Below are 16153 nucleotides of genomic sequence, written 5' to 3'. Positions count from 1 at the left end.
CATGCCTGTCCTCCTCCATGCCATGATGGCCAGCGCTCGGTAGTGCTCCACAAAGGGAAGGCTTCCAGCAGAAAACAGGAGGCTTGGCATCTCTGGGGCTGAGCGTGCTGTCCCTGTGTCCCCGGCATAAGGGACAGATTAGCATAATAGCATCGCTCAAATTATTTAATGATACTGAGAGAAGAAAGGCATGGCAATCAGCAGCAGCCCCAGTGGGGAGGGATCGGGGTCAGGCTCAGCTGGCAGCGGAGGGGCTGTGAGCAGAACCTGCACCGAGAAGGAGGTGGGATGGGAAACGGAAAGTTATCACCTCCTCCTGGCCTAGCCTGAATCCTTAATCTCCACCTCAGGGGTAAGAACAACTCTCCACATTTCCTAACTGGATTTCTTTTGAAAAGCAAAACCCAAGAGCACGTGAGAACTACAGTGAACTGTGATTCTTCTTCATCCCACCAGACTTCCTGCAAGTTAGTAAAGATGCTGATGACTCAGTGAAGAGAGGTACATTCATTAGTTTTCTGTGCCAGAAAGTTGGAAAATTTGTGTACGCATTTTAGTCAGCAAAAAGGGCAGAGGGTAGAATAAAAAATTAAAATATAATTGAAGAGAACCAAACCAGGGTATTTCCAGAGGGACTGATCCTCCGAGGACAGAGACGAGCGGTCACTGAACCTGCGCCCGAAAAGCCAGGCTGCGTCTGGGATGGGCCAACCAGGTGTGAGTGGGAGAGAGAAAAATGTGATTTACCAGGAGAATCATCACGGGCAGTCAGCAACACCCCCAACATGTCTGGGGAGGAAAAACTCTGTGCTTCTCTCCTGAAGTGATTTTAGTATACAAAGAAAAAAAAAAAATCCCCCAGGGCAAGGCAAAGATTCCCTTGCTTTGGGAACTTGGAGTTATCACCCGCAGGGATGGCCACCAGTGCTGCGGCACAGAGGCAGACAGGCCGGCTCACTGCAGGTCACTGGACTGATGGAACTGCAAGTCCTGGCTGCAAAAACCTCGCTCAAGGTGTCTCCAGCAAGGCACAAAGAAGCTGAGGCTTAAAATCTTGGATGAAGGCTCGTGCCTTGTACAGCTCACATCCTCTGGAGAACGTGCTTCATGTGTTAGGACATCTCTTCAGACATCCCTCTCTCATTAATACCTAGCTTGCATCTTTGCAAGAGTTTTATTAGAGCTGTCTAGCTTGCTTTCTAGTGGTGACTGATAATCACGAAGACTAGTAGGACACCATTACCTGTCTGAGGCTTTAAACCTTGCCTACGTACACCCAACCCCATCAACCCCCACCGCAACCACCATGTTTGCTGAGCCCAGGAAACGTGCAGAGACCCCCGGTTGCTCCTGCCTTCACATCCTGCAGGCTACCCAAACGCTCAGTGCTCTGCCTTCAGCCCCCGTCACCCTGAGCTCAACCTCAGCACTCGCCTCCAGACTTTCACGGCATCGAACCAGAGCCTGAGACCACAAGGAGGGGATGGCTATGGCACATAAAGCATCTCCTGCAGCGCATGCTGCCAGCCCCAAGACTCTTCTGTTCCTCCCCCACATCTTCTACCCAGTTAAACAGACCTGTCCTTGATGAATCCCTCCAGCAAGTGACCCGAGTCAGAGACAATTATTAAGTTTCCTGTAGCTAACACTGTCAGTATGGGCTCCCCTCTTCCAGCTCAGAAAGCTGGGCTCTAGCCAATGCTGCTCCCTGTGCCACCCAGACCGCTGTCACAGGGGGTCAAAGAACGTCTTCCGTTCTCTCATTCTCTTGTGCAATAGCTAGAGATAGGAAACTGTATTTGGAAAATGCATTTTTGAGCGAAGCAAGGCTGAATCTGGGTCAGCTGAACATGGGAACAGTAGCCAGGATTGATTCAAACCTTTTGCAGAGAAGGAGACAGCCTCCACTTAATCCAAGAGCTCAGCAATTGAAAGTGCAACAGGCACAGGGTGACCCAAGTTCAACTGCTTCCTCCAAGAGATCTGGGCTGATGACAGCAGGATCACCCAGCCTCCCCCTCCAGTAGCCCCATTCCTCCTCACAGGAGCTGATGCACTTTGTTTAGGAACAGTCACCAATATGGAACAAGAGAACGTCCACTGTGGTGACTACAACCCATGCGCAGGAGATGGAGCACTGGGCTTCCAGGCTTTGCTCCAGGAAACATTTAACAGGTCGTTACAGGTGGGCAGCATCACCACAGCAGACCGTTCCTCCCCACGCGGAATGGCAAGATGTGCAAGTCCAAAGCTGTGCATGAGGCGGGGGTGTCTTCAAGTCCTTTTATACCCCAAACAAGTGCTCTAGCCAAGGGGAGATAGGGAAAATGCACTTCATTTCCCTTTCCCCCTTTTGTGAGTCTAGCCCATGGCTTTGTTGGGTTTTTTTAGTAAATACTTAAATTCAGTGAGTTGAACAGAACAGCATACATAGTTTAAATGACGACTAGTAACATCTATAAATTATTAGGTCTGCTGGAATTAACAGGCCCAAGCAATCCCAGCAGTGGTGGTCTGGCGCTTACAGACATTCCTGACCCTTAAAAACTAACCATTTGCCTTTGGTTGTTTAAAAAAAAGACTTAATTCCTCCTAACGCATTTGAGCTACCGTTCCAGGTCTGCCCCAGCCTGCAGCACCCGGCAGATACAGACTCACCACGCACAGCTAACACAGACTACGTACATTGTATGGACATGGGAGACACGATCTCTTCATCCAAATCATCTACATCATCGGTCATGATGAAGTGTGAGGGGTTAGGCCGCGGGGTGCCCATCCAGCTGGGGTCAATGTTAAGGGCTGATGCCAGGGTGTGGATGCCTGGGTTGTTGACGATCTGGAAGCCACAGAGCAGCTCTATCTGCTGCCAGCGATGCAGGCGCTCCCGCAGCGCAGCCGTCACTTCACTCAGTGCTTGCCTGGAAGCAAGGTTCAAGCAAGGAAGAATGTAGGGAACGAAGGGAAAACACACCATAAGTTGTCTGAAACACAGAGTCTACTGGTTCAGCTTTGTATCTTAATATTTGAGACATCTTTCATTCCACTTTCAGGAATACAGGTATTAAGAAAAACAGCAACTACTGAAATATCCAGGGAAAATTGCTTAAGAATACTGCAGCTTCCCGAACCCTCATTTTGACGGGACTTTTCATTGCTCTGCATAACTGATTTCTTGTTTCTCTCAGATAAAATTAAAAGGTTATTGATTAAAAGGAGCAAGTCCAATCCCAGCTCACTAAAGTCAACAGAACAGAAGTTCAGCAAAGTCAGACGAGAAGCACCTGTACAGGCTACAACACACTCGTGTCTGTAACACGAGAGGGATGAAAGAGGAAGGCAGAAATAACGGAAGGTATTAAGTAGATACTCACTTTGCAGTTAAGATTTTATGATCAACATCATCTAGGGATGAGCTGTGAGCAACATGAAATGTTCCAAACAGGGTGTTTCGCTTCTTTTTAATTTTTTCAGCCTGGAACATCAACAAAAAAAAGGTCACAGGAAGAAGACAACCTTATGTCTTCTCGAGGACAAGAACATCCTGGATGGGCTGAGACAGAAATAGTACCTGCAGCTGTCCGCACACATGTAAATAGTGTGAACTGTGTTCTTACTGAAGGATGTGATGTTATTCTTCCTAGCACAGCGGGTGAGGAATTTGCCAGCAGCGAGTAAGCAGGTTGAGGGTTTCACACTCCTTGGCCCTTCTCCTGCTCTCCCTGAAGTCAGCGGGGACTGAACCAGCTACCTCACACAGCCAATGGCTCTCATAAAGCCTTGTTTTGTCTCTCCCATGAGTAAACTACCAAATACTGTTAATGCCCTGGGGTTGTTGGTTTGGGGAAGCTTTTTGGTTTGAGGTTGGTTTTTTTTACCTTCCCTGTATTAAAGTGTCTGCACACAGCTCTTTGGTTCACAGATCAAGCGGCTTTAACTCGAGACTTACAAAAGGTAAACTAAGAACGTGGACATGAGAACTGACACAGTAAAAGGAAAACCATTTTAGACGTTAAAAAGTTCATAATAAAAACATATTAAGGCAGAGAAATTTTTATATGCTGCCAGCTCTGACTACCGCATAAATCCATAGAGACTAATGCATGTTACAACAGCTTCCCTGCAGCACATTGCTTTTTGGTTGGCACAGAAAATTTGAAACAACTGGGAATACAGAAATGATTCATTGCTACAGATTGCATGCATGCGTTAGAAATTTTGCTGCCTGTGCATGTAAATCACCTAGAGCAGGGATTATGCTCAATAGGTACAAAACCTTTTGCTCAGTAACTACCCACAGTGCTGTTGCACAGGCAGCAATTCATACTTCAGGGGCTCCAGCCTGCAGAAGACACGCTAATGCAGCTGACAGGCATGCCTAGGTCAGTGCCTGCTGTGCCCCGAGAGGCAATTGCCTCTCATTTTCAGCCCCTACTTAGGCCTCTCTGAAGATTTATGCTGGACTTCAAAAAAAAATATGCAAATTTAAGGTATTAAAATGGAAATAAAGGTGCAGAGAAACCAACTCCGCAGGTTTCATTCCCCAAACCCTTTCCCGCAGCTGCATGGGGAGGATGTGGGACAAGGATGCTGAAGAGGGAAAAGCCTCAAGTTGCTCCAGGGGAGGTTCAGATTGGGTATTAGGAAAATTTTCTTCACTGAAAGGGTGGTCAAGCCCTGGAACAGGCTGGCCAGGGAGTTGGTGGAGTCACCATTCCTGGAGGTGTTTAAAAAACACGTAGATGCAGTGCTTAGGGACATGGTTTAGTGGTGGGCTTGGCAGTGTTAGATAAATGGTTAGAAATTATGACCTTGAAGGTTTTTTCCAACCTAAATGATTCTATGATTCTATGAAATTCTCACCCCTTCCTTGGCCACTAGCAGCTGCTTCTCCGCATTCTGTTTCTTGATGTTGTAGTACTGGACCTCCACTTCGTGGGTCAGCTGGAGCCACTTCTGCAGAGCCTCGGGCGCAGCCCAGCTGCAGTGGGACTCCAGCTCCTTCTCGGCGTTCTTGAGTGCCATTCGAACCTGGGAGAGAACCAGCCGGCATGGCATTGCAGAAGTGGAAGGGACAGCCTGCCCTCCTGTAGGGTCATCCCAGCCACTGGCTGCCAACCCGGTGCTTTTAAGGCACCGGAAAAAATAAAATTAAAGAAAAAAAAGCCACAAAAAAACCACAAGAAACCCCCCCCAAAAAAACCCCAAACCCAAAACAAACAAACAAAAACCCCAAAAAACCCCACCCCAAACCCTCCACACAACCTTTCTCAGGACAGAAGCAAAAGTCAATAGGAGGAGAGATGGGGCATCCTGGTACTGTGGGCAAGTGAGAGACAGAAGAACGGCAGGGCAGCCATCCCACCGAGAACCAGGACACCCTACAGTGCTTTCCTTAAAGGTGAGCTCCTGCCTCAAAAACTTCCAGCTGTCGCGACGATGTCCTGCCTCAGCTCTCAGGGAGGAGAAGCGGAGCATGCTTTCATCGCTGACCTGCTCTGCCTCTTTGCGTCAGCTCCTCTGCCTTGCAATGGCAATAAACCACAGGTAAACCCTCCAGAGCTGACAGTACGATGTGCAAGTTAGTTAACGGAGAATGAGATCTCAGGCAAGGATATTCAGGGTGCTTATCATAGCCTCTAGAAACCTCTGCAAAGTTTTCTGCCTCCCTGCAGGTCTGAAAAACCCACAGATTCTCCTCCTGAGGCAGAATCACTGACAGCACGGTGCAGGCAATCGCCTTCTCCTCACTGCAGCTACTGAGCCAAATGGAGCTTGTCAAGAGACAACTTTCACACTGGAGCAAGATGATAAAAATATTTAGACACAAAACATGTGCTGCTTGCCCAGGAAAAAAAAAAAAACCACACGTCTGGAATCAGCAGTTTCTGTAGTTTTCTGGGGGACTCTCCTTCCATCCCAGCTGAGTCTCCTCCACACACCATCGGTCTGGTCTCCTCCACACACTTACTTATGTTGCTGGAGAAGGGAGCGATTATAAAATTAGAAGTAAGTGGGTGACAAGCAAGTTGAAGATACCAAAACCTTACATCAAAGCATTTAGTGCTAGAGACCATCAAGAATTAACACTTCTCTTCCATTACACATGATACAGAGAGACTAAGAAACCTGAAGCCTGATACAAGCCCTGCAAGAAGTTAACGTGTCCCACACCAGAGAAACTGAAGGATGGCAACTACAGCTCGGAGCTCGTCTAAGAAATATGGAGGCAGTGGGAGTGCATCCAGCGACCTGCTTGGGCTCCGCAGCAGCCCCTTCCCAATGCCCAACACACACTTCCCACCTCTGTGCTTACACTCCTTGCCTGGTGCCGGTGCCTCTCCATCTCCCACAGAGCACAGTCACAAGCAGACTGAAGAAAATCGTTTTTTTAAAAGATTGCTCAAACTTGGATCTTTTCCCTTAACCTGTTATTTAACTCAGTCACGTCTCACCAAGTCTGACATAGGTGTGATTTCTAGTGAGCCAAAAGCACCAGGTTACATGCAAATAGTATGAAATCCTGTATTTTATCCTGGAGGACATTTGCACAGTCCATCGAGAAGCAGTCAGGAGGCATCACACAGAAGAGTTCAACTACTTATATCAGTTACATGTGATTTAGTCTTGTTGAGCATAACGTTTGCCTAAATCATTCACAAAGTTACAAATTCAGAACGGCAGATGCCAGGAAAGTCTGGGTTTTCCCCTCTGACACCAGGCACTGCTCCCACCACAGGCAGAACCCTGACCATGATCCACAAGCATCTGTGATTTAGGAATACAGAGGATAAGCGGGCAGGAAATCTTGCCACTAGGTATTTGGGGTAGAGGAGTGCTGAAAACATTTACAGGAACAATATTTTTAGGGAATGGTGGAAAAGGGAAGCGGTGCAGAACAACAGCCAAGGACCAGTGGCTGAGATGAGCCATCATACAGCAGTGCGCCAAACACAAACCCTCTGGGCTCTGCAGGGGAATCAGTACAAATAGGAGTTACTTTATGTGTCTACACTCCTGTGAAGATTTCAAAGATCCCATTTTGATTGCTAAGAGCAACAATTTCTAAAGCAAGGAATGCCCTCTGGGTAAGCGGCCCCGGCTGGGATCACGGTCTGGGGGAGGATGACCTAGCGAGGAGAGAGGATTGGTATGAACAACCCAGTACGCGACAGTCCCATCCCAGAAACACTGCTTCTCCACCTCATACACCTGACTCCAGTAGGAGCTTCTAAACCCTCTGGTATCATTTTAGTGATAAGAGTCAACCAGTGCAAAAGAAGGTCTTGTTTTAGTATTCCCTGGGACCCAAAGATACCTTAAAATTGGATGAGTTTTACGGTCAGTGGGAGTGACTGGTTAATGTTATCTGTGGTCTACAGCTTGCTGGGACGGTGATCATGTTATAATCACACAGTGTGGGTCAGGTGGGTAAAACCAATACTCACCCTGCCAATGCATCCCTCCTGAAGGCCTCTAAGAAACAACAGAGCGGTTAAGTCACCTCTAGCTTTCGGGGTTTCTCAACAAACGTAAAGCTGAGGGGGCAGTGGGACGGAAGAAACCCTGCTTTCACCAAAAGCCAGGAGCAGGTCAGGTATAAGGGCTTGGGGTTAAAGAGGAAGGCTATACATCCTTATTGAATGGCTCACAATACAAAGTGGGCAAATTTCTGTTTGTGTGAGTACAGAAGTCCCAGTGAGTGTCCTGAAATGGAGCACAGTGACTTTGCAGAGAGGCTGGATGACCAGTCAGGAGGAATCATGCTGGATCACGACAGCAAAGCCAGTAAGAGGCGTCTGTGGACGTCTGGGCTGTTGGTACTCAAAGCAGGACATAAATTTGCTGTTTGCTGACTATTTGCATACCTAAGCTAAACTGCCCCATGGTTCCCTGATGGCCCAGGACACTTGTTTCTTCCTTCTCAGTGGAAACCCCAGATTCTTAATTCATTTTCTTACCCATCCTCCATGGTGGCGTAAAAAATTTCACACAGTCAGGTTGGGAGGATGGCCTCAGAACATCCAAGGTACTTGTTTGGCTCATGCAATTCTGGCTCACACAATTTCAGTTTAAACCAATCTATAAATTAAAGTCAGGTAAGAATTGTCCCTCAGGTGAAACTGGAGGAGCAACTGTAATTGTCGTCTTGTAGGTTTGGGCAAAGGGCAGTTTTAAGGTAAAATTCCCAGGTCCTTGCTCTCTGCCCTCTGTTACTGCATGCAGGTGCCATGAGCAACATCCTTGATTTCCATTATAACCTTACAGGTTTTGTTACAGGTCTCAGGGTTTTTAGGTGTAGGAATGGTGGGTGTTTTTTCTGACCTACAACAGATTATTTTACAAATGCTCTGTGTATCCTTCTGGGCAAAAAGCGTTTCATTTTTGCTAGCAGCAGCATTATACACAATATTCTGTCTAGGCCTACATCACAATACATAAACTGGGGACATGTCTTCCTGCTAGTGTAAACTTTAATGTTTTTGAGAATTGCATATGAACTCTTTTAACTTTGCTGTACAGATCCTAATCTGGTGCTAAATGGCCTCAGAAGGAAATTACCTTCTTACACCTCTCTCATCCACAGGATGCTCAGAGGGCTGGAGCCCCTCTGCTGTGGGGACAGGCTGGGAGAGCTGGGGCTGTGCAGCCTGGGGAGGAGAAGGCTGCGGGGAGACCTTAGAGCAGCTGCCAGTGCCTGGAGGGGCCGACAGGAAAGCTGGGGAGGGGCTTTGGGCAAGGGCAGGGAGTGGTGGGACAGGGGGGAATGGCTTGAAGCTGAGAGAGGGGAGATTTAGGTTGGACATGAGGAAGAAACCCTTCCCCGTGAGGGCAGCGAGGCGCTGGCCCAGGCTGCCCAGAGCAGCTGTGGGTGCCCCATCCCTGGCAGGGCTCAAGGCCAGGCTGGACGGGGCTGGGAGCAGCCTGGGCTGGGGGGAGGGGGCCCTGCCCCTGGCAGGGGGTGGGACTGGCTGGTCTTGAAGGTCCCTTCCAGCCCAAACCATTCTGTGATTCTATGATTCTATGAAAACATGGTAAAGCACAAGAAAACTCATTACAAATCTCTCCTAAACCCATGAAAAGATAAAGTAGAAAAAAAAAGGAAGAGCTTATGGTTTGGAGTGGGAATTAGAAGTCATCAGAGGGGTGCAGCTACAGGTCAAGTTCAACACCTCTCCTTCTGCAGGGCAAGCTGGGACAGTGTGTGGTAGCAGCACATTGCTCCTGAGATAGCACCTGCACAGTCCCTGCTACCCGACACAGAAGCAGCACTGTTACACTGCACGGGGGACACGTAATGTGGAGTAGCAGAAGAAATACTTGGATCTTTTCCTCCACAAAGGGGAGTGGAAAAGTGAAGGTGGAAGAGCATTATAAGCAGGACTTCACTGGATTTCTCAGAAGGATGAAGCAGAATGAGGAACCGCCTACTGTTCTTGCTGACATGTCCTGTATGTCAGTGCATCCCTCTGGCTGAGCCCTTACCTGCTCCAGTTCTTGCTCAGCATATTTCTGCCTGCTCAGTTCATTCTCTGTGCCCTCCCGCAGTTCTCGGAGCCGGTGTGCCTCCTGCTTGGCAATGCTGATCTCATCTTGCAGTTTCTTCTCCAGGTGCACCTTTTCTACCTCCACAGAGCGATGCTCCTCCTGAGCCTTCTGCAGTCTGCAACACACAAAGACCAAAAGCCCAATGCTACATGTGTCAGCCATCCGTACACAGCTAAAGGAGCCTACATATTAAAGTGCAAGGGCTGGCCAGCCACAATCTAGACTAAACCTGCTCTTATTTACTCTGTGTTGATGTCAACAGAGATCTGTATTTGAACAGTCAAGGAGAAAGTTCACCATGCCTGGGAAGAAATTAAATTGTCAGCTACGCAGTCTCAGCTTCATTTAGTTTATCAAATACACAGTACCTGTCTTCATAATTTTCCAAAGCACATCAAGATTTCCTTTAATAAGCTTCAAATTAAGTTGAATTTTCACATGTGTTTTTACAAAAGTGAGGACCTTTTTCTTTAATAAAAAAAAGGAAGGGAAGATCTGCCTGAGCAGGTATGACCACCCAGATGGAATGTCCTTGCAAAAGCCTTCAAATTTAGAACATGTCTTGATCTTGCCTGGAAGTTATTATTTTTCCCCATGACAGAATTAAATTAGTAGGAATTACACATGGCAACAAAAAATAGTAACAGATTACTTGTACCCATTCAGGGAGGTCTAACTGTTCAGCCTGGAAAGCCTCAGCCCTCTGAAGGAGACACCACTGCAGCCGCAGCAAGACGTTTTAGGGTTTCTACAGTGTCTGCATTTCAGGGGAGCTGCACTAGTGTAAACCCTCACCCAAGTTCAGTAAAATCAAATTGGCATCAAGAATGAACCTGGCCCACATGGGACTGTGCTGTAGGGTGGCGAAGTCTCTGGTTGCTGCCACCGAAACAATCCCTAATGCCAGCAGTGCCTCTTTTAAATACAGTCCCAAACCCATGTGCTACTAGAGACACAGAGATTGCCAAGTAGAAGGGGGGGGGCAGGGGCGGAAATTTGACAAATATTTTGTTGAAATGAAACGAAGAGGTTCACTTCAAAATGAAGGTTCTGAAAAATCATGTTAAACAAGTAAGACAAATGAAAGAAATAGGAGTATTAAAGGGCTTCTGGCAAGAACCAGCCTAATGAATCAAATAATAAATACCTTTATTTTGTTTGGGTTTTTTTTTTGAAAATGGTGGCCACAATTAAACCCTGGACCAAATTTCTGAGGAACGTGGTACATCCATCTTTGGGTAACTTCAAATCAAGATGTGATGCATTTCCAGAACATGTACTAGACTGAACGCAATAAAGGATTGTAGCTTACTTTGTCAAACCAGGTGCCTCAATCTAACAGTCCCACCTTTTAAACATGAACTTCTCTTTCAAAAGTCTCAGTTGTCACACTTGGAGATAAATCAGTAACAGCTGGACAAAACCATACTGTCAGAGCAGCAGAGGTGATGCTTTTAACCCAGACCAAACTGAGGAGACTCATGTTTTCTGCCACGAGAAGCAAAGCTCTGCTGCCCACCCAAACCAGCCCCTTCTCCTGCATGCACCTCCTGCCCTCCCGAGGCAGCTTCTCCACGGATTGGTGGGACCTTAAATAAGGTGCTAACCTACAATGAAGCTACCAGCAATGTTCACGAGGTTAGCAAAACCAGTAGCGGCTTACACCAGAGATTTTCAGTGGCCAAGTTAAAACTATCCATAAAACGAAAAGGGAAAAAAAAACACCCTAAACCCACAAACAGAATAATCTTAACCAGAAATCAAGTATTTCAAGGTCATAAAATCTCCCGCTCAAGATCATCATCAACATCCAATCTGGAGAGCAAACCAACACAGCAACATGTGGGAGAGAGACGAGAGGGGCAGCGAGGTCTGGCTCCAGGTGTGCTGTGAGTGAGAGTGACACATCCCAGGAGGGCACCCCTGGGCTCCCCGAGCGGCCCCCACTCATCCTGGACCAGCTGAGCACCGAGAGAAAGGGAAAAACTGATCCTCAGTCGCTACAAACGCTGCTCCCTGCAGCACACGCAGAGGTGTCCCGCCTTCAGCCTCGTATCGAAGGACAGCACTTGGTCATGCTTTTGGGGACGGGGGACGGAGCACAGCCCGTGTGTGCCTGCGGCAAGGACCGGACCCATCGCTAACTTTCAGGTCAAGAGCGAAGCCGTGCACCGTCCCAGCCTGGGACTTCTCCTCCTCAGGCTCCTCCTTGGCATGCAGATGGCCATTTAAAATGGAATGGATGGGCTGGGCTCTCATCAGCCGTGATACTGGCTCTCCTCTTGGAAAAAGCTCATTTTTAATTTACAGTTCTGTTCAGAAACTCAAATGTTTTTCTTCCCAATTTAAAGAGACTCTTGCCAAGACATTCCAAGTTTTTAGATAAACCCACGCTCTCTGCCCTGTGCATCAGTGCTAAAGCTCTTCCATACTAGGGCTGTAAGAATCCCAAACCACCAAAATATCTCTGTTTAAAGGAGAAATTCCCCCATACTATGATGCAGAAGAGGGAAGGAATTTTATCCTTAAGATAATTCTCAAAGGCACTCTAACATTGTATTTCCCCTTACTATCATATTATTTCCTGACAGCAGAGCCCATTTTCTTATGTTGGTTATGGACAAAACCACATTATGCCTGTGCATTCCTTTTCAAACCCAGCCAACCGACCAAGTGCCTTCAGAGCTACACTTGTAGTGAGGGCAAGAAATCAAGGTCTGTCTGGGGGCTTCACAATTCAATGTAATCAGTAGATCTTCAATACAGACCTTCATATACTCTTCAATCATCAGTAGGGTGTGCTAAGACATGAACTTTTTTATCTCGATGGGTCATGTAATTGACTGGGAAGTGTCAATGTTGAGGGAAGATCTCAAAAGATACTTTGAAAATGAACAAAAAATGACTTTTTATATCAATCCTCCCTTCCCAGCTCTTCAAGAGTGTATTGTTCATCGAATAACAGCACTAGCAGTTGGCAGGCAACTAGAAAGGGATCACATGCCTTCTGGAGGTCTGTTCAGCACTGAGTTTCAATGAGCCAGGAAAGAAGGTTACTTCAAGCTCTAGAAAAGAAGTTTCTGAGCAGAACTTCAGAAGAAATCCTACACAAGTCCACGGGAACTGATGCTGTTGGTTGGTTTTGACATTTATACAGCAGATGAGGACCACAGCTGAACCTTGCTGGGCGCAAGGATGAAGAATTGAAAGCTTATTTCCCTCTTCAGAGAAGAATTACATCAGTCCTGTGCCAAGAGGTCCCACAAGGTCCAGGAATTCGCCTCCCGCTTCTTGAGCCCCAGCTCAGTGCCCTCTTTGGACGACAAGCCCTCCCAGCTGCACACCCTGCAGAAAAATCACAAGCTGCTATGGCTTAAGACTCAAGTTATGCTCAGTATACGTGGTTTTGCGTTTCTTCCTATCCGGCTTCAGAGCATTAGCTGAACTTCCCAGGCACATTACTTGTTTACGTGGCTCTATCCTCGGCAGCAGATCCCAAGGTCATTCCCCACACATCACATTCACAGCAGGTGTTGTCTGGACCTCTGGTGTGATGCCCTCTTCAGTGACACCCAGCAGAGACCCCCTGCCCTGGGCAGAGCTCTGCTGTGCCAGGAGATGGATATTGAGAAGGAATCCCCATGTCCTGGCCATAAAAAAATAAAACTTTTTCTCTGGGGTATTTCCAACCTGTAATGTAAATTTACCCAAAGCTCTGTGAGACCAGCTGCGGGATTAGAGCCAGCTCCGCAGTAGGCAGAGGGGAAATGCACTTTATTCTATCTCTATGCCAAAAAGCAAGCAGGTCATGTATCAGTGCTACTGCCAGAAATATGTGCCCAGTTTGGCACCATCACCTTGGTACTCTCTCAAGTGTTTGCTCCCCACATAGACACCAACGGATATGATCACGCTCGAAGATGAAAGCCTTTCAAGCAACATTAACATGCAGGAAAATTCCCTGAAGGCTGTCATGAGCATGTAGGTGAGAAATCAGGCTGAAGGCTTGTGGGTATGTTGTACGTTTCCGAAGACACGGTGTTTGCAAGTCTCCATGGCAGGCTGACATTGTTGAGATCCTGGATTTTGCACAGGCTGCTCATTACACCACCTGTGCGCAGCCAGCTTGTGTACCTGGGGCTGTGCTCCGCTTTCAGAGAAGCCACTGGGAAGGTAGCCATCATCTTATAAGGCAGCCAAATTAAGGTTTATCCTCCAAAATTACACTTAAAAGTAATGAAAATTAGTTACAGCCCAAGACTATCACACTATGTTATTTGCTAAATCTGCCCTTAAAAAATACCTTATTGCCAAAAAACCTCACTGGTTTGTAATCAACAGTTTTTAATGTTCTTTTCTTTCCTAGAAGGCTCCTGTGTTTACAGAGGGCCTCTTTCACAGCATGTCGTCCGAGAAGTAGTTTTACTGGAACCACTGCAATAACTTCTCTGAGTAGAGCTCACATTCCCAGGGCTACAGTATTTTGCCCAGGTTCCTAGAGTTTAGATAATCATATTTAATACTCCAAAATTATTTATTTTTTTCATTCTTTCCAGGCAACACTCCTGGATGCAGGTATCACAATGCAAGCAGGGAAGCACAGGCTTTTACATATAGCTCAAAGAATTCAAGAGGGGATGTGTAATTCCACTGATTGCTTCCACTGTTCCAGCATGCTTTTTCCCTGTCAAAAGCAAGGGTGTAACAACCTGATCAGCCTGGATGACACATTCTAAGTGAGCTGGATTACCTTACACTCCTGGAAGAGGCTCTTCTTCCCCTCTAGGTATGGATTTACTATAATTTTGACGGGTGGGGATCTGATATACTTTCGATATGAGTCAGACTGGGAGTAGCAACCACTGTACATTTCACTGCTCCTATATAATTAAATGTGGTAAAGAAATAGGAAGCACCTATCTAAAATAACAAAACACACTCCAAATGAAGCGGCCACTGTTGAGTGCAGAAGGAGCACTCCCATCCATTTTTCTCAGGTGGATGTTTCACTTCTTAAAGCAGCAAAGTTCTGAGCGCAGGGAGGAGACCACTCACACGCCAAAAGCAGCAAAGCTAAACAAAGTCTTCCCAGAAATTTGGGAACTACTTTTTTGAACCAGTAATGACCGTTAGAGCAGAACCGGAACTAAAGAGACAAAACACGACATAAAAACAGCATGGAAAGGAAACAAAACTCCACGGAAGCATGTCACTAGACCACATGTCAGCATGCACTGGAGCCCTTGGAGCTGGAGAAGCTGGTGATGGATGTTGTCACTTTGCTCAGGTGGCTTCATTGCCACGTTTCAGGATTGTAGTAACACGAGGGAGTTTTTACTGCCTAGGCCTTCACGTGGCAGACTGCAAGTACAAATAATTAGCATGTCACCACCAAAGAGCAGGTCAAGTGACCACGCACACATCATTATGTGTAGCCTGGTAACTGAACTCCTTGATGATCCAGGCACCCGCCTGAGCCATTAATTCTGGCTGGCAGGTCTGCTACGGTCGCTGGGGAAGGTGCTGACTGGTACAGCACGACAGCTAAAAAGAAAAATCTTTCCTGAAATCTATATTAATAACAAACTTGCAGGCAAGATCGACAGTTGGAACACTCCAACTGGATGGACACATAAAACCTACCTCTCCTGAAGGTCATGGAGAGACTGTTCAGCTCTGTGGAGTCCCTCCAGGTCTTTCATCATCTTCTTCATGTGCTCCTTTGAATAGCGATTCTGGATGTAGGCAAACCAGCAGCCACCCACTCCGATGACGATGGACACCACCAGCATGAAGTCCTTCAGGTGGTTGTGACGAGTTACTGGAAGAGACCAGAGATACCACTGAATTCAAAAGAACATGACAATTAACTCTGCAGTGCTTTGCCTGCACCAGAGCTGGACATGAAAACTTAAGACAGCATCAGGAGGAACTGCAGCAGGTTTCACAAAGGGGAAAAAGTGAGCTACATTGATATTTAAGGGGAAAAAAAGAAGCTTGACAACATTTATTCAATTTGAATGGGGAAGGAAAACAAAAAAAAAGATGAAATAGATACAATTTGTGTAGATACAATTTGCCTGGTAATACAGGAGAGCCTCCACATAGCAAGCCCCAGAACAGCTGTGCTCTTTTAGGACAATACAGGTAACATTGAACTACATAGAATATAATGAGCTAAAAAAAAATAACTTTGTTGCAAAAATTTAACTGTGATCATAGAGGTGGGGCACATCAAGTATAAAACTGTCAGGTTGCAAAACTTCCCATCAGAATTACAACTAAATGTGGAACCCCCCTTTTTAAACAGTTAGCAAAATGCAGTTCTTTTAAAAAAAAAAAGTGTGGATGCATGGTTTAAGTGCTAAACAAAACCCAAACTGATGACTCAAGCAGAATTCTTTTTATTGTTTACTGTTTAGCAAATCATCAAAAAAGTATGTACTGAGAAAGCGAAAAATGAGAAAGGGAAGCTTAGTCAAGGTAGCTGTGACTAAACGTTCAGTAGCTACTTGTTTTAAACTAAAAGAAGGTAGATTTAGACCAGATACTTGGAAGAAATATTTCATGATGAGGGCGGCGAGGCGCTGGCCCAGGCTGCCCA

The 16153-nt window shown here is 46.6% G+C and overlaps 1 protein-coding gene across 11 annotated transcripts in view; it reads right to left on the bottom strand.

The window, feature by feature from the left end:
* Positions 1 to 16153, bottom strand: part of STIM1 (stromal interaction molecule 1) — a 100878-nt gene that overhangs the window by 13232 nt on the left and 71493 nt on the right. For 6 of the 11 annotated variants that reach the window (XM_037376454.1, XM_037376453.1, XM_037376457.1 and 3 more), the window contains 5 exons: positions 15193 to 15370; positions 9487 to 9664; positions 4864 to 5031; positions 3375 to 3475; positions 2686 to 2921 (listed from right to left, as the gene is read on the bottom strand). In XM_037376454.1, coding sequence (XP_037232351.1) covers positions 2686 to 2921; positions 3375 to 3475; positions 4864 to 5031; positions 9487 to 9664; positions 15193 to 15370 — 861 coding nt within the window. Of the gene's footprint in view, positions 1 to 616; positions 698 to 2685; positions 2922 to 3374; positions 3476 to 4863; positions 5032 to 7575; positions 8083 to 9486; positions 9665 to 15192; positions 15371 to 16153 lie in introns of those variants that run through there. The other 5 variants (XM_037376456.1, XM_037376458.1, XM_037376460.1 and 2 more) reach the window with 2 other exon arrangements.

This window comes from Falco rusticolus, chromosome 2, assembly GCF_015220075.1.
Source record: "Falco rusticolus isolate bFalRus1 chromosome 2, bFalRus1.pri, whole genome shotgun sequence".
NCBI lineage: Eukaryota > Metazoa > Chordata > Aves > Falconiformes > Falconidae > Falco > Falco rusticolus.
The sequence above is the reverse complement of the archived record's forward strand: the minus strand, read 5'-3'. Positions and strand labels throughout refer to the sequence as shown.